Genomic DNA, 20,114 nt, shown 5'->3' on the forward strand with positions numbered 1-20,114 from the left:
ACCCAATGTCATCACACTTGTATTTTACCTGAGCACAGAGGGTGGTCGGCTGGGGGGGCGGGGTGGGGGGGGGTGGGGGGGCAGCCCACCCAATTTACAGCCGTAAAATCCAGCCCTACGTCAACCAAACTGGCAACTTCAATCTCCAGCTTAAATTTTCAGGAACCAGGTCGCTTCTGGGTGCCAAGAATAAATACCACCTCAAGTGGATGATAGCTTGAAGTGAGGATAATTAGCTCGTTAAGAGATAATGGCCCTCTTTGTTTAAGCGGCTGCAGCATATGGGCTGGGAAGGGTGTTCAACCTGTGTGAACCCTCTTCAGTTTAAAAAAAAACCACAAAACTTAAGCATAATCCACCTCCAAATCCTTTCTGTGAAAACACGGTGTATAAGTTCCAAAACATCACAGTTACAAAGAATAGAAAAGTTCCTGCTGAATTTAATTTTTTCAGCAGCAATATTTTTTAACATCCCTACCCCAAACAGTGAAATAAATGGAAGGGAAGAGTTAATCCATTTGCAAAATCTTTTGATATAACGCCTTGACAAATGTTTACAGACTCTTGGAATTTAGTAACTGGTTAAACATTTGGGACATTATTAGATAGTTTTCAAATACACGCTGTAGTACAAATATAAGCAGGATAGCATATTTCATCAAGATGGGGCATTCTATAATTTCCTCACTCATTGTCCCTTTACGATTAAATTATTTGAGATGATTGGTCTTACTGCAGGACATTGTCCTGTTGCACATCTGTGATAGTTTCAAAGTGCTGTACAATTTTAAGTGATTTCCATTCACAGCTAAATGATACAATTTTAAAGCGGGTGCTGGAACAGAGAGACCTGGGAATGTACACACACAAATCTTTGAAGTTTAGCAGGAAAAATTGAGAAGGCTGCTAAAAAGACATCCGGAATTCTTGCCTTTCTCCACAGAGGCATAGATTACAAAAGCAAGAAAGTTATGCAAATTAGATCCCAGCTGGAGTGTTGTGGCCAATTGTGGCACCACAATTTAGGAGGGATGCCAAGGCCTTAGTGAGGACACAAAGGAGATTTACTAGAATGGTATCAGGGATGAATGACTTCAGTTACCTGGAGGTATGAGAGAAACTGAGATTGCTCTCTTTAAAGCAGAGAAGTTTAAGGAGAGATTTAACAGAAGTGTTCAGGATCATGAAGTGATTTGAGAAAGTAAGTGTTTTCAGTGTCAGAAGGGTTGGTTACCATAAATCTGTGTCCTCTGGTTATGGGGCATTGAATCAGAGACGACAGGAGAAAGGTCTTTCATGGGACCTGGGTATCACTGGCAAGGCCAGCATTTGCTGTCCACCCCGAATTGTCCTTGAACTGAGTGGCTTGCTAGGCCATTTCAGAGTCAACCACATTGCCGTGGGTCTGGGGCCACATGTAGGCCAAACTGGGCAAGGCTGGCAGATTTCCACTGCTAAAGGAGATCAGTGAACCAGATGGGTTTTTTTTTACAACAACCAATGATAGTTTTATGCTCACCTTTAATGAGACCAGGTTTTGATTCCATATTTTATTAATTGAATTTAAATTTCATCAACCGCCATGGTGGGATTTGAACACATGTCCCCAGAGCATTAGCCTGGGCTTCGATATTACTATTGTCATTACCACTACACCGCCATCTCCTCCCTACTTCCCCCCCACCAAAAGTGATTGGATAAATATTTGCATGGGAAATATTTGCAGGGCCACAAGGAAAGAGCAAGGTTTGGGACTAATCGCATTGGCATGTTGGGCTGAATGACTACCTTCTGTGCTGTATCATTCTATGTATAACCAAAAAAGGCAGTTGGATGGAATGAGTGCTCTTTCAGAACTCTATCTCAAAGGACTCTGTGTGAGATTCTGTCAATAGAAGAACCCTTGGCTCTTATTATTAGAGTTGAATCCATTTGTCCTTTTCCACCCAGCTCCATTCGATGATCCTGGCAAGGACTCACAAACTGAGATAAAAATTATGCCTTCTTTCTCTATTGTATGCGTACTCTAAGCTTTTAATAAATTCTATATTTCAAAAGGCCTCCAGTTATCAGTACTCCTGAAGCTGCCATTTAGGTTCCTGCTAAAAACTTTGCATCCATAGCAGCAATGCTAGAGCAGAGCGCTGCTTCCTGGCCTGCTCATTCAGGCTCAATAAGCCGAGGTCATAAACCTGAAACATGGGGAAGAATATTATGGGGCAGGGGGAAGTGGATGGCTCACCAGCCCCCACTCCCGCCGCACCCCTCAAAGCAAAAACCTGTTCTCCGTCGGCCTGCCCAGCAGCCATAAAGCGCTGCAGGTGGGCTAAACAAGGGCCAAGTGAGGCTTCTGCCTCCTCACTGGGGATGAAGCCCCACCCTCGGGAGCTGCCGATATATCCAATTGGCTGGCAGCTCTGTCAGTCCTGGCAGCGCCAGGACCACATTAGTGGGCGCTGCCCAGACTGCATTGAGGAAGCAGAAGATGGCCCAGTGCACCCCCCGAAACAGGTGAGTCCAGGGTCTTGGGCTGGGAGGGTTTGCTCAGGTTAGGGAGGGGAATGGATGGTGCGGGGGGGGTGTGGAGGTGATGGGATTAAGGCAGCAGGCAGGTAGGAAGAAGGGGCTTTCTATCTTAGGGGATTGTCCCTTCCCCCCCACCACCCCCGATCCGTAGAGGGCAGACCTGAAGTTAGAACCGCTCGTCCTTCCTGCCCTTTGAGGAATGTTTTTAAAACATTGGGCTGCCCACTCCCGCTTGGATGCCCTTGCCAACCATTTTATGGCATGGGCAGTGTATTGGCGTCAATTGGCTTGGTAACACGCCCAGTTGACCCTTGATTACCTATTTAAATATGGTAGGTGGGCTGCCGATTTCAGCGCTTGCCCATCCCCACATATTATGGGGTTGAGTTTGGGGGATGGGTGGGAAGGTGGGCACCCGCCCTATTTTATGTGCCCCCTGCCAAAAGCACGCCCAGCGGAAGCAATGTAAAATGCAGCCTGTTAACTGTTTCTGTCCACAGTTGCTGCCTGACCTGCTGAGTATTTCCAGCATTTTCTGTTTTTATTTAAGGCCACGTGCAAGTTTGGCTTTGGGTTTGACTTAGAGCCGAGCTTCAAAGCCTGTATCCTGCCTACTACCAAAAGCACCTGCAGGCTCATTGGGCCATATGGTCTACTCCTGCTCCAATTTCTTATATTCTTGTGCTCTTGATCCTATCCTGCATCCATCGGTCCACTGACACAGGCCTGCTGTCCTTCTTCCTCCATCTGCTTCCCATTTGTAGCCGAGCTCTCAGCTCCCACTCTTTAATTCCCTTCCAAACCCCTCCATATCTCTACCGATTTCCTTACCTATAAAGTCCTATCCAAAGGAAGCTCAGTGTCTGGCTCCTGTACCCCCCTATGAAGCATCACAGCGTTTTCTACACTACGGTAGCTCTTTAATGTCCCAGTACATTATGTACATGAAAACTGGATTAAAGCAGACTAAAACACCCATTTAAATTTATAGGATAGAATCGATACCTGGCCTGGGGGGTGGGGGGGTGGGGGTGGAATTTCATAGCTTCAGTCAAATTTTTAAATTCAGTAGCTGGAATATCTGATTACAGCTTTGATCTCATAATTTATAATGTCAACCAAACACCTTGATTTGCTTACTGCCTTATACTTACAGTCAGGTATTCATTAAATGTAGAATAATGTAGGGAAAATAATATTTAAAGTGGCAGTTATTATGAAAATATCAACGTTCCTCAGTCAGTAGAAACTAAAGGTATTACTCTTTCTCACAGAGCATTGTGTGTACTCTGTGCTGGAAGAAAGGAGTAATGGTAACTATTAAGAGACGGGAACTGCAGAGACTGAGAACCTGTGACATTGTGAATTAATCAGTTCTGTTTGTGAGCCTCATGTTTAAGATACAATCCTGTATGGGCAATGTTTTAACTTTTCGATGCTTTTTAAACAAGTCACATTATTGGATTCTAATTAGCACTGTAAAGTCGAACACCGGAAAGCCTCACAATTTTCTTACAATACAAATTTCATCCAGAAGTGATAATCGTTAAGGCTTTTGGGTTGATGGTAAAGTATGATTATCACCAATTTAAGTGCCTATCAGAGTATATTGATGCATGCGGTAAATAAAGGAGGCATTCTCAATTCATTAGCCAGTAAAGATCTAATCAATCTAATCAAGGAATTCAGATTATTGGCTGGATTTTACAGGGGCGGTGGGGGGGGGTGGGGTGTGTGGGTAGTGGTGGGCATATTGTTCGCACTCCCCCTTTCCAAGAGTCGGTAGCAAACCAACCGACTTAAAAACATGGCACCCCCCTCCACAGTGATAATATGCTGCCGGCAGCCTAAACAAGCAGAGGGGGGAACTTTTGCCCCTCAAGGGGAGGAAGTCCCACGCTCAAGAGCTGCCGGCCAATCAGATTGCTCCAGCAGCTCCAGCAGTCCCAGCAGCGCCAGAACGCAGTAGTGGGCACCACTGGGACTGCAAGCAGGCCCACAAAGAAGATCGATGGCATCTGGACCCAAGTCCTGGGCTTTTTGGGTGGGGAGGGATCGAGCACCTTAGGGAGAGGGGCGAGGGAGGTGGGGGTGAGTGAGTGGATTTTGGAGGCCAGATGGGGAGGGGGTCATCTGTGGAGCAGGGGAGACTGTGCCCCCCCCATGCATACAGGACGCCTCCCAAAGAATATACCCTCTTTCCTTCCCCCTTTTTCACACCAGGTGGTGACGAAATGGACCCCTCACTCAGGCCTGCCTGTCAATGCCAACCGCATTATGGCTTGGGCAGCGTAATATTCAGGTCAGTTGGGTTGTTAACAAGCTCAATTACCCATTAATGATTTTTTTTTAAAAATGGTGTGCGGGTTGCCAATTTTGGCTACCATATTATGGGAAGCCGATGTGTTTATGTCGGGTTCATGACCTGATGCAATGACACTGGATTTTACGCATGCGCGAGATAGAGCAGTCCAAATTTGCAAACGTAAAATCCAGCCATGTGTTTCTTATCCAAACACAAAATGGGTTTATTGGCTTAAATTCACCATTCTGCATATGATGTTGAGTTTTCATTGCAAATATTTTCTTGCTATAGTTTGCCATTAACATTTAAAGACATGATACAGAAGCTGGAAAAACATTGGGTCATTAAACTGATGTAGAACCTGTGGATTTCTTGTACCTTTTAATTACAAGAGCATCTGCTACCTTGCGCATCGCAAAAGATATTTAAGAGAGCTGATTGTGCAGTTTGATACTGAATTTCAGCACTGTCGTGGGGAAGTAAAATCCTCATTTAACTGTGTAATTGAATGTCCCAGGAGCTTTGACTGAAGATTAAAGAAACTATAATTTGCGCATTTTATGCTTTTGAGCAACTTTGAACACTGCCTTATCCCAGATGCAAAAATGGTTTATTTTGGTGCAGAAATTTTACTGTTATCCATTAACGATTAATGGCCCTCAGCAGACATCCTGTTCTCTTTAGTGCTGTCTTTCAAAGGATTTGCTTGTTCTTTTCCTTGGGCTTATTGTATTATTTTAATTTTTACCATATCAATGGCAAAGAGGCTAGTGCATCAGCAAACCAGGATGAACACAAGGAAGCAATGATTATGCCTCCAAAGGAGAGGGAAGGGAATCTGGGGCGGAATTTTATGTCTCGTGGGTGGGCGCGCACCCGACCTGAACGGATGTGAAATAGCGTGGGGACAACGTCGGGCGAGTGCCCCGACCTCATCCTGCACACGAGCAATCTTCAGGTTGGCGGATGTGTGCGGCAACAATTAAGCGGGCAAGTAAGCCCACGAAGGAGGCAATTGAAAGCGATTTTTCGTGGCCCGTCCGCTTTTACGGTTGGCAGACGGGCCAATCGGCCAAGTGGCCTTCACGTTTTTGCACAAACCTCGATCCCGGGCGGGATGAAATCTCCGTGGGAAAATAAGAAGAGGTGTCCGGAGACTGTTTTTTTTTAATGAGGTATGCTCTCAGGTGCTGCGTGGACCATATTTTGCAGCAGCCTTGTCGTTTCATTTCTTCTGTGGAGGTCTGCAGCCTCCCGAGGCAGCTGTCGGCCTTCGGGGAGCTCACCGGAAGCGCTCGCCCGCACCCGCGGTGACATCAGCGCGCCCGCCCCCTTCCTGCCCCCCCCCACCGGCCATGCTGAGTCTTTCTTAGCTTGCGTTTCATGCTGGCTGGCTGTTAATTGGGCAGCCAGCGTAAAATGGCAGTCAGGAGGCCAATCGCGGTTGGGAGCCCGTTTCCCGTCCGCCAATCGCGTGTGCCTGATGAGTGAAAAATTCAGGCCCTGGTGCCCTTACGCAGTCTTGCTCACATGTGACTCCACTCCCAACATGGCTTGTGCTCCACTGCCCTTTGAAGTAACCTAGCATGTTACTCCGTTCTTTAACAAATTGTATCCACATGTTCCTAGTCCACAAACTATTGCACACCTGTCAACCTGATTGAAAAGATCAGATCTTGATCAAAACCAGCAGATTCCAAAGACAATGGGCCAGATTTTTAAGGTGGTGGGCAGGACCCAGATGTGGAAGTCCCGCCCCCATTCCCGACAGATCAAATTTCTTGCCAGCAGGGATAAGGGGGCAGGGCGTGATTCATACGGGAGGGAAACCTGTACTCAGCAGGGCCATTTCAACTCAGTGCTGCATTCAAACAGACTTATTTTAATTGTTAAAAGGCCTTATCCCACAGTGTGTTAGTCACAAATTTATGGCGTAGATGTAAATGCTCTTGAGGGTGGAAAAGGTCTATTTAACTGTCTTGGTCTCGAGTTTTTAAATCTCCTGTTCTTTAAACTGTAAAAAGAATTGGCTGCAGCTATCTATGATTGTTAAAAAAAAACCTCTGCTGGACTGCTTTTATTGGCAGACCAGCTGGTGTAGCATCTGTTCGAGCAGTTTCAGTGCAGTTTTTATTGACATTTCCCTAATGGCTGTTCATTATGAATCTATTCTCTGATTTAAAGGTCAACAGATCCGACTCTAACCTGCACCCGTCCCCTGGTGTGACGATCTCGCGATTCAGGGTACTTTTTATTGAGGCAGGTCCAGCAAGTTGGGAAATTTGGAGCTACCTTCCTCGATTGCCAAGATCCGGCCCAATTTGCTTTCCCCTAGTCAACACAGGAAAATGGGTGAAAATGTTTTTAATCATTCATGGGAAGTGGGCCTCACTGGCAAAGCCAGCATTTAATACACATCCCTAATTTCCCCTGGGAAGATGGTAGTGAGCTACCTCCTTGAACCACTGCAGTCCATGTGGTATAGGTACACCCTCGGTGCTGTTAGTGAGGGAGTTCCAGTATTTTGATCCAGCCACAGTGAAGGAATGCTGATATAGTATCAAGCCAGGATGGTGAGTGGCTTGGAGGGAAACTTCAGATGCATGCGTCTGTTGCCATTGTCCTTCGAGGCAGTAGAGGTTTTGGGTTTGGAAGCTCCTGTCAAAGGAGCACTGGTGAGTTGCTGCAGTGAATCTTGTAGATGGTACACACTGCTGTCACTGTGCTTCGGTGGTTCAGGGAGTGAATATTTTAGGTGGTGGATGAAATGCCACTCAAGCGGGCTGCTTTGTCCTGAATGCTATCGAGCTTCTTGAGTGTTAATGCAGCTGCACTCATCCAGGCAAGTGGAGAGTATTCCATCACACTCCTGATTTGTGCCTTGTAGATGATGGACAGGCTTTGGGGAACAGGAGATGAGTTACTCACCTCAGAATTCCCAGCCTCTGACCTGCTCTTGAAGCCACAGTATTTATATGGCTAGTCCAGTTCAGTTTCTGGTCAATGGTAAACCCCAGGATGTTGATAGTGGGGGATTCAGTGATAGTAATGCCATTGAATGTCACAAGGAGATGGTTCGATTCTAATTTGTTGCCTGGCACTTGTGTGGTGTGAATTTGCCACTTATCAGCCCAAGCCTGAATATTGTCCATGTCTCGTTGCACGTGGGCACAGACTGCTTCGGTATCTGAGGAGTCACAAATGATGCTGAACGTTGTGCAATCATCAGCAAACATCCCCACTTCTGACCTTATGTTGGAGGGAAGGTCATTGTTGAGACAACTGAAAATGGTTGGGCCTAAGACACTATTTGTCAATATCCAGTTTTGTATTTCTGAAAGAAAACAGCTTTAAGCAATTGTGCTGTGATCTTATAGATAAAGCATTATATGTCCCCAGCTATCTGTTGAGTAATTTAATACAGGAGAGTAAACCCTAATGTCACCATCAAGTACTGTGTTGATTTCTGGCAATTATTTGTCAATTAAACTGGTTCACAAGACAAGTTCTAAACATGTTGGAAAGTGAACAAAGTTAACTCCTGACTAAGCTGAGCATTCCATCACTGATGGGCAAATAACTCCTGTTCTTTCAGTTTCGTAAATGCCAATCATAACACATAATGTAGGCCTTTTGTACTTAACAATCACGCTCATGTAATAAACTATCACCTATTCCAGACTTATACTGAAATGACAGTTTATAATTTCAAATCATTTTATTTCAGACCTGTTGACAGTGAAGGAGTACCATTCCTTACTTCAGCTTATTTGTCAAGACTTCCCGATGGATCTTGCCCAGAAAGCAGCGAGGTAAATAGCCTTTTTCTCCTACCTAGCAAACTTGACTGATATTGCATCTCTGAGCCAAGGAGGTATGTAGTCCAGTACTGATTTAATAGAGCGAAGAGGTGGTGGAAAATCTTACTTTTGTCACAATATTTTGCTCTTTCAGGAACATGCTGATGATTATGCCGTGCTCAGTAGTTTTGCAGTTTGTTCAGCTGATATAATTGTTTTGTTTTCCCAAGACTTGATTTGATTTGTACAAGTGGAATTTGATCTGTATGCTAAAGACTATCTTGCCTGCAACAAAATGCTGTTTCGTATAGGTAATTTGTCGTGGAACAATCAAATGTCATGTTTAGTCCACATGTAGAGAGAAATAGTGGCAAATGAGCTTAGGGTTGTCAATTTACAATTTACACAGCTACACTTTATTTCAGTAATACCTATTAATGCATGTCTTAGATTTTTTTTTTAAGGCTGAGGCAGAGGACTTATCATTTCCATGTGAATATTTTCAAGAGGACAGGTGTAAATATTGTACACTTAATATTTGTTTTATTGACTGTGTGTTAATCATTCATTGTAATGATTTTTTAATATTGGGGAGCGCTAGAAAGCTGCTTTAATAAAGTAACACTCGCCCCAGAAAGCAGTAGAGCACAGACAGTTCCCCATATGATGGGTGCAGGATATTGCCTTAAGGCAACGTTCAATCAAAGACAACAGAAGAAAACAAAGGATAAATTACCCTGTGCTGCTTTTGGACATCTTGATGAAGATAATTGGAGGTCTGAGAACAGTCCAACCATCTTCAGCTTCTTCATCGTTGACCTCCCCTTCAAAATAAGACACAAGGTAAACTTTCTGAAATACCACTCCCGGTGGGTAGCCTCGCCCACTGGCAGAACATTTGGAAATTGGAGTATGCGCTACATACTATCTCTCAACCATTTTAAATATTTATAGGAAGAAATATGCTTGGAGCATGCTCAAACTTCCAAAGTTTAGTTGGAGGAAATTTCAGCTCATCCAATGCAGTACATCAGACAAGCAGTCTGACCGTCTAGAGACCTTGGAAGGGTGAGGAGAGGTGGTGATGAGGTAGAGCCGGGGGGGGGGGGTTTTCAGTGTATGTGTGGAAACTGGCGCTGTATTTTCTAATGTCGCATGTAGTTGAGAAATAGGAGGGGGACAAGGATTGATCCCTGGGGCACACCAGAGGTAACAGTGTGGAAGAGGCAAGATAAGCCATTTCAGCTGATTTACTGTCCATAGCTCTGCAGAAATGAATGGAACCAGGCAGGGGCAGTCCCACCCAGCTGGACGGGGGTGGTGGGGGGGTTGTGGAGAAGTTCAATTAGTATCTTAATTTGACCTCTACTATGTTTTCTTTGTTCTGATAGCTATTGCTTCTTTTAATTTGTACCTAAAGAAGCTAAATTTACCAAACATTTCTGTTTATTGTTGCACCCTGGGCTGGCTTGGATTAGTGTTTTCAGATCTCCGTTGACTGGCGTGGACACAATGGGCCGAATGGCCTCCTTCTGTGCTGTAAACGTCTCTGAGAATATGGTTCAGTGACATGTCTTTCACGGCAATCATAATTCACAACTAGGGCTAATTATTATGCTGTTTTCAAAGCTAAAGCAAATAGACTCTTCAGTTACAAAATGGTTTTAGAGTCTTGGATGGCAGCCTTCTCTGACAGCCTACAGGCAGTTGTATCCCAGCATTTGGTACTGGAAATACAAACCACATCATTATGGTTTTAAAATTACATTGAAAAATATTTTCCGCCAATATCATGCCTAATGACAAAATTAAAAAGTATACTAAGATGGATTATTCTATCCAGCCATAAAGTGCAGCTTTGAGTCAATTGGATAAGCATATTCTTCAGACAGATACCTGGAATGAGGTATTTATCAATAATCTAAACGTAAATTTGCCTTTTTGGGGACAATGCGAGAACCTCCACAGTTCAGATTTCAGAGTTAGATATAGCCCTTGGGGCGAAAGGGATCAAAGGATATGGGGAGAAAGCGGGAGCAGGCCATTGAGTTGGATGACCTGCCATGAGTATAATGAGCAGGCTCAAAGGGCCGAATGCTCCTATTTTCTATGTTTCTACGATCCACAATTGTGTGTGTGTTTGTTTCTTTTTATATTTACCTATTCCATGGCATGGTTTTTTTTTTAAATATCCTCGCTCCTTAGTTTTCCCACCATTTTGATTGTCCTCACTTCAACTCACAATTTTCAGGATATTGCTTTGTCCAAAAGGCCTATTAAGGCCATTAACAAGGTAAATTGAAATTTACGCTGCCCGTCCAACCTAACGGTTGGCGAAAAGGCCAAGCGGCCTTTACATTTTTTTAGGAAACCTCATTCACGAGCGGGATGAGGGTTCCTAAAGCTAATACTGATTATATAAAGCTTAATTTTCAAAATAAAAAACGTGCCCCATCTCATGTGACACAGTCCCACGAGGGGACATGTTTCTTTAAATTTTTCATGTCTTTGTTTATTTTTTTAAAAGCGCTTCAATCTCCCTGAGGCAGCTCCATGCCTCAGGGAGGTTGAAATACCCTTTTGCGCACATGCGCAAACTGCGCTCGGAGCCTGGCTCTCCCTCTTCCCCCAGCAGCGCTGCTGCTCGCGATCCACACTGGGCGGGCCTTAACTGGCCTGCCTGCATGAACTTGCGGTGTGGAGCCAATCGCGGGCGGCTCCTCTCCCGCTCCCGCCAAGCCCGCCCGACCAACGTAAAATCCTGGTCCTGAAGTCGAGATGTGACAATAGATTCCAGAGGTGGGAAAGCTGTGCTGCAGTTCGTTTACACCTCACTTGATATGCTGCTGGGGTCAATGAGCAGGCAGAGAAAGATATTCTGCCCCAGCAGCTGGAGAAACAAACCTACTGTTGATCCCAAGAAGTCATGGCAGGAGGTGAGTATGAGTAACTTGATGTTGCAGGGCACTGGGATGATGCATTCTTCCACGGATAGTGTGGCCGGCTCTGTGGAGCATCAGATGCTGCATTAAATAAGTCCATGCACACCTTGACCAGGGCCATGCAAACTCTGAATGACAACCTTAAATAGGATCTCACATAGCTCGGCCTTGGCCTTACAATGCACCAAAGTGCTCTCATTCAAAGTGGTAGCAGTGAAATGCAACTGGGCCAGGAGAGGGATAATTGCAGTAGAAGTTCCACTCAAAGTGGGTTCACTTCCCACCCATTGGTCTGCACACCGTTTCGCCCTCCAGCCAACTCCCCCCTCCTCACACAGCCAGTAGCCAACGTGCTGCTTTGTCTCCCAATGACTGAATGTGCCTCTGCACTTTTCCAGCCAGCAGAGTCATGCGGCCACCTGGCCGGACAGGCAGCAAGTCCTCTTCTAGGAAACTGCAGATGTCCGCCACCACTTGACGCAGCAACTTCAACCTTGTGAAACACATGTCAAGGAAAGCCAGCCTCTGCTGGGGATAGTGTCTTGTGTGAGCTGGCCACCTCTGCTCCTGCTGTCAAGCGAGAGGTTTATCAAGAGCAGGCTGCTGCTGCTACTGGTTCTGGTGCTGGTCATATTGTTCCTCACTTAAGGTTCAATCTAAGGCAGCCAAGGCAGCGCCCAATTCTTCTGTGATTTAGAAAACCTCAAAAATGTAGAAAGTATACCCTCAGCAAAGGTACTTCACTGTCTATGAGTGTGGTGGAAGTGGAGATGATGAATGATTTCAAAAGGAAATTGGATGGGCACATGAGTGAAATAACCTTGTAGGGTTCCAGGGATAGAGCTGTGGTGTGGAACTGATTGGATTGCTCTACAGAGCTGACATGGACTCGATGGGCTGAATGGCCTCCTTCTGTGCTGTATTGACTCTAAAACAATGAACAAACCCTTTCCCAACAGTAGGTAAGAAAGTAGCTGTGAAAAATGAGTATTTATGGCAGTATTCCCATGACTTTGATTCAGTTGCCATTGTGTTCTTGCCCTGCTTTTTCTGTTGAGTTTCGGGAAGCCCAGGTAACCCGTGAATGCACCATTAAATTTCAGAGTGAGTTGTAACACCACTCCAATTGATTGCTCAGCATATACTAATAGGTAACTTGTCCCTCCTGAAGTGGGTACATGCAATTAGCCGAAAACGCTTGAGTTAAACGTGGAAGTCGATGGGTTGGAACTGGCTTCCTGACGGACTCACATTTTTGCCAGCATTTACCCCTCAGCCACCTCCCCCCCACCCCAAAACCACCCCCAGTCAAACTCATGCGCTCCTATAAATTTCCTCAGCCCATCCACAATCTCCAGCTACCAGTACAAGGAAAGTATTTCTCAATAAATCTATTCCAAATAATTTACTGCTCTTTTCTCTTCAAAGTGAATTTTATTTCTTAAGGAAGGCGATTTAGTAACCTGAGGTAGATTAGCTGTAACATGCTGTGGCACCAGCAGTTACTGTAGCACCTGGCCTGTGGGTTCTGTGCACGTTTGTTCCTGAGTTGGCATTAAACTCAGTGAACCATCACAGCACATTATTCAGCGAGTGACTTAAAATTCATGGCCAAATGGCTGCATTTGAAGCATTTATTTTCTGCTAAATTAAAAGTCACTCGGCCATTCTCCTTGTAATATCATAAGCTGATCGCTGTTGGTGAATCCATGTTTTAATTTTTTTTTAATCCTAGCTTTACTTCAAAACAACTCCCAAGAATTTCTGTAGCCGAGCATTGCTCCAAGGTGTGAAAACCTTTCGATTTGATCAGTTTGAGCTATGTGTTAGCCCTTACTGGCTCAGTGGGTAGCATGCTTACCTCTGAACCACAAAAATCAAGGCTGACGCTCTAGTGCAGTACTGAGGGGGTGCTGCACTGTTAGCAGTACCATCTTTTGGAGGAGATATTAAACGAAGGCCCCCATCTGCCTGCTCAGGTGGATATAAAAAGTCCCAGGGCACTGTTTTGAAGAAGAGCAGGGGAGCTATCCCTGGTGTTCTGGCCAATATTTATCCCTCAATCAACATCACTGAAAAAAAGATCACCTGGCCGTTATCACATTGCTGTTTGTGGGAGTTTGCTGTGTGCAAATTGGCAGCTGTGTTTCCTACATTACAGCAGTGACTTTGCTTCAAAAAAGTACTTCATTGGCTGTAAAGTGCTTTGAGATGTCCAGTATTCAGGAGAAGTGCTATATAAATGCAATTTTTTTTTATCTTTGATAAGGTGAGAGATTTTCAGCCTAGGCAGAAAGAAGCTTAGAAAGGCCTTTCTAAGAAGAATTGTGTGCATATTTACAAAACAATTTGCATCGCCAAAAATAGGTGGATTTCATGCATTTTTTTTACTTGGTGTCAATTTCTAAGGCTGCTGTTGAGCATATGCATCCATTACATTGGTGCGCACAAGGCTGAAGCCTTCCTGGTAGAATTGTCCTGACAGGGAGTGGGAGATGGAGAAGGCTGAAAGATTCCTGTGCTAAATGGGGACCAGTTTGACCACAGGGAAACTGCATAGGGAGTGTGGAATTGTACTTCCTTCCCTAGCCAGCAACTCCATGCATCTCCTTGGTCACCATCTGAAACTGAACCAGCCGGTTCATGTTTTTCACCCGGAAAACCTTGGCATCCTGTTTAACCTTGAGATGGGCTATCAACTATATACCCAGTCCACCCCCAGATCCCCATTACTTCCATTTCCATAAAATTGGCCCTGTCTCAGCGTATCTGCAGAAATTTTGAGCCATTTCTGTTTCTATGATTTTCCCAGACATTTATCTCTGTTAGTCCTTGCTATGGATTACCACTTCTTTCTGATAGGCTTCAGGAAACGCCAGAAAAATATGATCTAGTTCCCTGATGTAAAGTTAAAGAAGTTATTGCGAAGGTGGTATATTTCTTCAAAAAACATTTATTAAGCTAATGAATATAATAAAAGGACAGAGCCCATATCTCTAGATAAATATACTTATTTTGTGTCACACTGTATTCCTGATTTGCAAATAGAGAACCTAACACCTGTTTGAGATGGCCTTTACAAAACTGGGCTGCACAGCAAAATGTGGCCTACCTCCATCCTAATTAACAGTCTGTAAACAACTGCTGGAGGCCGCCACCAACAAGGGAAGATTTTTAAATTCCTTATCTGAATGTGGGAGCCAAAATGTGCAGGAGCCTTCCCTGTGGATCCAGCCTACGACCAAGGCTGGCTCCCAATTGGCCCACACCCAATCAACTCCCCATCCACTGATTACTCCTTCCTTCTTCCAGTTACCCACCTCCCCCTCTCGATTGTTCCCAGTTGAGGACTATGGCTGGCAAAGCAACAACCCAAATTTGAAATCCTCTTTGGCAGTGCGCAGCCAGCAGATGCCTGCAATCTCGCCCATTTCATAAAAATGAGGGCTGAGGCTCAGTGTTGGGTGGGCCCTTGGGTCTAACCCATTTCACAGCAATGATTGTTCTCTGCACCCAGTTCATGCCACGCAAATCAAATCCTTGGCCAGTATTCTCGCAAAACTAGGGGCTCATGATGTAGTGGGAAGGGAGTTCATGATAGAAAAATCCTGCAGATGTTATGGAAGAAGCAGGCTTAAAGGTATTTTCCTTCCCCGAGTTCTCTTAGGTTCTCTTTACAAATATCCTTTCAGTTGCGAGAGACGTAACAGCGAGGTCATCTAAGCACCTGTTTTTTTGTGGATTACTGCTGCACAATCTGCTGCCAGATCACATCATGTTTATACTCTAAGATGACTCAGTCACTGTCAAATGATATTGATGCTTCACTAACCTCATTTCCCTGTTCAAAATATTTACGAGTCCCTCTATGTGTATCATGTATTAATTAAGGACTGAAATAGCCTGCTGTGGGAACTGCATACTGTTAAGCAAGTCTGATCTTGGTCGTATCACGGAAATGCTTTGAGACCGGTTACATCCTGCACTAGTGGTTTGAAGAAAGCATTTTTTAAAGATAAGTTTTAAACTCTTGGGAGCAGACAGAACTATTTGATTTTATTTGTAGCTCAGGCTGCTTCCCGTTAGCACTGCTCCCGCTGACAAAATAAACACAGAAAATGCTGGAAAAACTCAGCAGGTCTCGACACATCTTTGGAGAGAGAAAGAGAGCTAACATCTCAGATCTGTGATCTTTCCTCAGAACTGGGAAAAGTTAGAAATGTAATAGGCTCCCGCCGATAATGGACGCTACCGGTGTCCTCGCTGACCACTTGTGCAGGAAGTGCTGTCAGCTGCAGAAACTTGAGCTCCGGGTTCCAGAGCTCGAACGGTGGCTGGAGTCACTGTGGCGCATCCGTGAGGCTGAGAGCTAACGTGGATAGCACGTTCAGAGAGGTGGGTCACACCGCAGCTTAAGGGCCCGGAGACAGAAAGGGAATGGGTGACCACCAGGCAGCTCAAGAGAAGTAGGCAGGTAGTGCAGGAGTCCCCTGGGGTCCCGTTCACAAATCGGTTTGCCATTTTGGAAGCTGGTGAGGGCGCTGGTTCCTCAGAGGAGTGCAGTCAGAGCCAAGTTTGCGGCACCATGAGTGGCTCGGCTGTACAGGAGGGGACAAAGAAGAAAAGAAGAGCTATAGTGATAGGGGATTCATTGGTTAGGGGAACAGACAGGGGTTTCTGTGGCTGTAAATGTGACTCCAGGTGGTATGTTGCCCTCCCTGGTGCCAGGGTCAAGAAGTCACAAAGCGGTTGCAGGACATTCTTCTGAGGAAGGCTGATCAGCCAGAGGTCGTGGTCCACATTGGGACCAATGACTTAGGTAGGAAGGGGAATGTGGTCCTGCAATCAGAATTTACGGACCTAGCTAGAGAATTAGCAAACAGAAGCTCTAATGTAATAATCTTCGGATTACTCCCAGTGCCACCTGCCAGTGAGTACAGAAATAGGAAGATAAGGCAAATGAATGTGTGGCTGGAAAGATGGTGCAGGAAGGAGAGCTTTAGATTCCTGGAACACTGGAACTGGCTCTGGGGGAGATGGCACCTGTACAAGCTGGATGGGTTGCACCTGAACAGAGCTGGGACTGAGTTCCCTGCGGGGCATTTTGCTAGTGTTCTTGGGAGGCAGGGGTTTGGGAACCAAGAAAAAATATTAGAGAGGAATACTAGGGTGCACAGAATACTGGGAGGGACATATAGCACTAGTATAGAGAATAGTAATCTAAAAGGTAAAGTCAGGGTAAGGGACAAAGTAACAAAATCTAAATCAGGATTACTATGCATGTGTGTGAATACACGGAGTATAGTAAATAAGATTGGGGAGTTACAGATGCAGATTGCCATGTGGAAATATGATGATGTGGCGATTACAGAGACCTGTCTCAAGGAAGGGCAGAACTGGGTGTTAAATATTCCCGGGTACAAGGTGTTCAGAAGAGATAAGGAAGGAAAGAAGGAGAAGGGGTGGCGAGATTGGTTAAGGAGAGCATTGCAGTGCTGGAGAAAGAGGATGTCCCAGTGGGTTCAAGGACAGGATCAATTTGGCCAGAGCTAAGGAACAAAAAGGGTGTAATTACATTGCTTGGTGTAATCTATAGACTGCCAAATAGTGAGAAGGACATAGAAGAACAAATCTGCAGGGAAATTACAGAGAGATGCAGGCATTATAGAGTAGTTATAATAGGTGACTTTGATTACCCCCTGATTGTAGACTGGGACAGTGGTAGTGTAAAGGGTGGAGAGGAGCAAAAATTCCTAGATTGTGTTCAGGAGAATTTTCTATAGCAGTATTTTTTTTATTCATTCAAGGCGTGTGGGCTTCGCTGGCTGGGCCAGCATTTATTGCCCATCCTTAGTTGCCCTTCAGAAGGTGATGGTGAGCTGCCTTCTTGAACTGCTGCAGTCCATATGATGTAGGTACACCCACAGTGCTGTTAGGATGGGAGTTCCAGGATTTTGACCCAGCAACAGTGAAGGAACGGCGATATATATCCAAGTCAGGATGGTGAGTGACTTGGAGGGGAACTTCCAGGTGGTGGTGTTCCCATCTGTCTGCTGCCCTTGTCCTCCTAGGTGATAGTGGTCGTGGGTTTGGGAGGTGCTGTCTAAGGAGCCTTGGTGAATTCCTGCGGTGCATCTTGTAGATGGTACACACTGCTGCTACTGTGTGTCGGTTTGTGGAGGGAGTGAATGTTTGTTGATGCAGTGCCAATCAAGCGGACTGCTTTGTCCTGGACGGTGTCCAGCTTCTTCAGTGTTGTAGTATGTGTCCAATCCAACTGTTGGACCTGGTTCTTAGAAATTAGGCGGGCCAACTGGATCAAGTGTCAGTGGGGGAACAGTTAGGAGAAATTGATCATTGTATTGTATGTTTTAGGACGATGATAGAAAAGGACGATAGGCAACCCGGAGTAAAAATAATTAACTGGACAAGAGGGGGCAAGAACAGAGCTGGGCCGGATAGACCGGCACGAAAGATCGACAGGAAAAACTGTAGCTGAACAATGGGCTACCTTCAGAAAAGAAATGATTCATGCACAGTCAAGGTATAGTCCATTGAAAGGGAAAGGTAGGACAAACAAATCCAGAGCTCCCTGGATGAAAAAGGAGATTGAAACTAAGATAAAGAACAAATGCGCTTATGACAGGTGTCAGGTAGAAAATACAATTGAGATCCACGAGGAATACAGAAGGTTCAGAGGGGAGGTGAAAAAGCATATCAGAGAAGCAAAGAGGGATTATGAGAAAAGACTGGTAGCCAACATAAAGGGGAATCTCAAAGTCTTCTATAGGCATATAAATAGTAAAAGGGTAGTAAAAAGAGGTGTAGGGCCGATTAGTGACCTAAAAGGTAATTTACATGTGGATGAAGAGGCCATGGCTGAGGTATTAAAAGAATACTTTGTATCCGTCTTTACCAAGGAGGTAGATGCTACCCAGGCCATGGTGACAGACAAGGAAACTCTGTCACTAGAAGGGTTCAAAATTGATAAGGAAGAATTGTTGAATAGACTGTCGGTACTTAAAGCTGACAAGGCACCGGGACCGGATGAGATGCATCCAAGGATATTGAAGGAAGTGAGAGTAGAAATTACAGGAGCACTGGCCAGAATCCCTCAGTCTTCCCTAGACTCAGGGGTGGTGCCAGAGGACTGGAGAATTGTAAACATTACACCCTTGTTCAAAAAAGGTCGTAAGGATAAGCCCAGCAATTACAGACCAGTCAGTTTAACTTCAGTGGTGGGCAAGATTCTAGAAACAATTATTCGGCATAGACTTAGTGGTCACATGGAAAAATATGGGTTGATAAGGAAGAGCCAGCATGGATTTCGAAAGGGGAAATTGTGTTTAACTAACTTGCTGGAGTTTTTTGAAGAGGTAACAGAAAAGGTCGATGAGGGTAATGCTGTTGATGTGGTGTACATGGACTTTGAAAAGGCATTTGACACAGTGCCACACAACAGATTTGTGAGAAAAGTTTTTGCTCATGGAATAAAAGGGACAGTAGCAACTTGGATACAAAATTGGCTAAAAAATAGATAGCAGAGAATAATGGTCAAAGGATATTTTTCAGGCTGGAGGAAGGTTTGTAGTGAAGTTCCCCAGGGGTCAGTATTGGGACCCTTGCTTTTCCTGATATATATTAATGACCTAGATCTTGGTGTGCATGGGACAATTTCAAAGTTTGTGAATGATACGAAGCTTGGAAATGTTATGAACTGTGAGGAGGACGGTGTGGAACTTCAAAAGGACATAGACAAGTTGGTGGAGTGGGCAGATCTGTGGCAGATGAAGTTCCATGAGGAGAAGTATGAGGTGATGCATTTTGACAGGTAGATCATGGACAGATAATATAAGATAAGGGGTGAAATTTTGAAGAGGGTGTAGGAGCAGAAAGACTTGGGTGTATATGTGCATAGATCGTTGACAGTAGCAGGATAGGTGGAGAGAGCAGTTTATAAAGCATATACTATCCTGGGCTTTATTAATAGGGGCATAGAGTATAAGAGCAGGGAGGTTATGCTGAATTTATATAAGACACTCGTTAGATCTCAGCTGGAATCTTGTGTACAGTTCTGGGCACCACAGTAAAGGAAGGATGTGAACACATTGGAGAGAGTGCAGAAGAGGTTTACAAGAATGGTTCCAGGAATGAGAAACTTCAGCTATGAGGATAGATTGGAGAGGTTGGGACTGTTCTCCTTGGAGTGAAGGCGGCTAAGAGGAGGTTTGATAGAGATGTTCAAAATCATGAGGGGGCTGGACAGAGTAGATAGGGAGAAGCTGTTCCCACTCATAAAAGGATCAAGAACGAGAGGGCGCTGATCTAAAGTGATTTACAAAAGAAGCAAGTGTGACGTGAGAAAAATCTTTTTCTCATGACGAGTGGTTTGGGTCTGGAATGCACTGCCTGGAAATGTGATAGAGGCAGGTTCAATCGAGGCATTCAAGAGGGCATTAGATGATTATTTGAATAGGAACAATATGCAGGGGTACGGGGAAAAGGCAGGGCAATGGCTCTAGGTCATAATGCTCATTTGGA

The 20,114-nt window shown here is 44.9% G+C and overlaps 1 protein-coding gene across 2 annotated transcripts in view; it reads left to right on the forward strand.

Moving 5' to 3' along the window:
- The window catches only part of cstpp1 (centriolar satellite-associated tubulin polyglutamylase complex regulator 1), a 311,978-nt gene that overhangs the window by 195,641 nt on the left and 96,223 nt on the right, over positions 1-20,114 (forward strand). For both annotated transcript variants that reach the window (XM_078549561.1, XM_078549560.1), the window contains exon 4: positions 8,559-8,643. In XM_078549561.1, coding sequence (XP_078405687.1) covers positions 8,559-8,643 — 85 coding nt within the window. The remainder of the gene's footprint in view (positions 1-8,558; positions 8,644-20,114) is intronic.

This window comes from Cetorhinus maximus, chromosome 9, assembly GCF_964194155.1.
Source record: "Cetorhinus maximus chromosome 9, sCetMax3.hap1.1, whole genome shotgun sequence".
In the NCBI taxonomy this organism is placed as follows: Eukaryota; Metazoa; Chordata; class Chondrichthyes; order Lamniformes; family Cetorhinidae; genus Cetorhinus; species Cetorhinus maximus.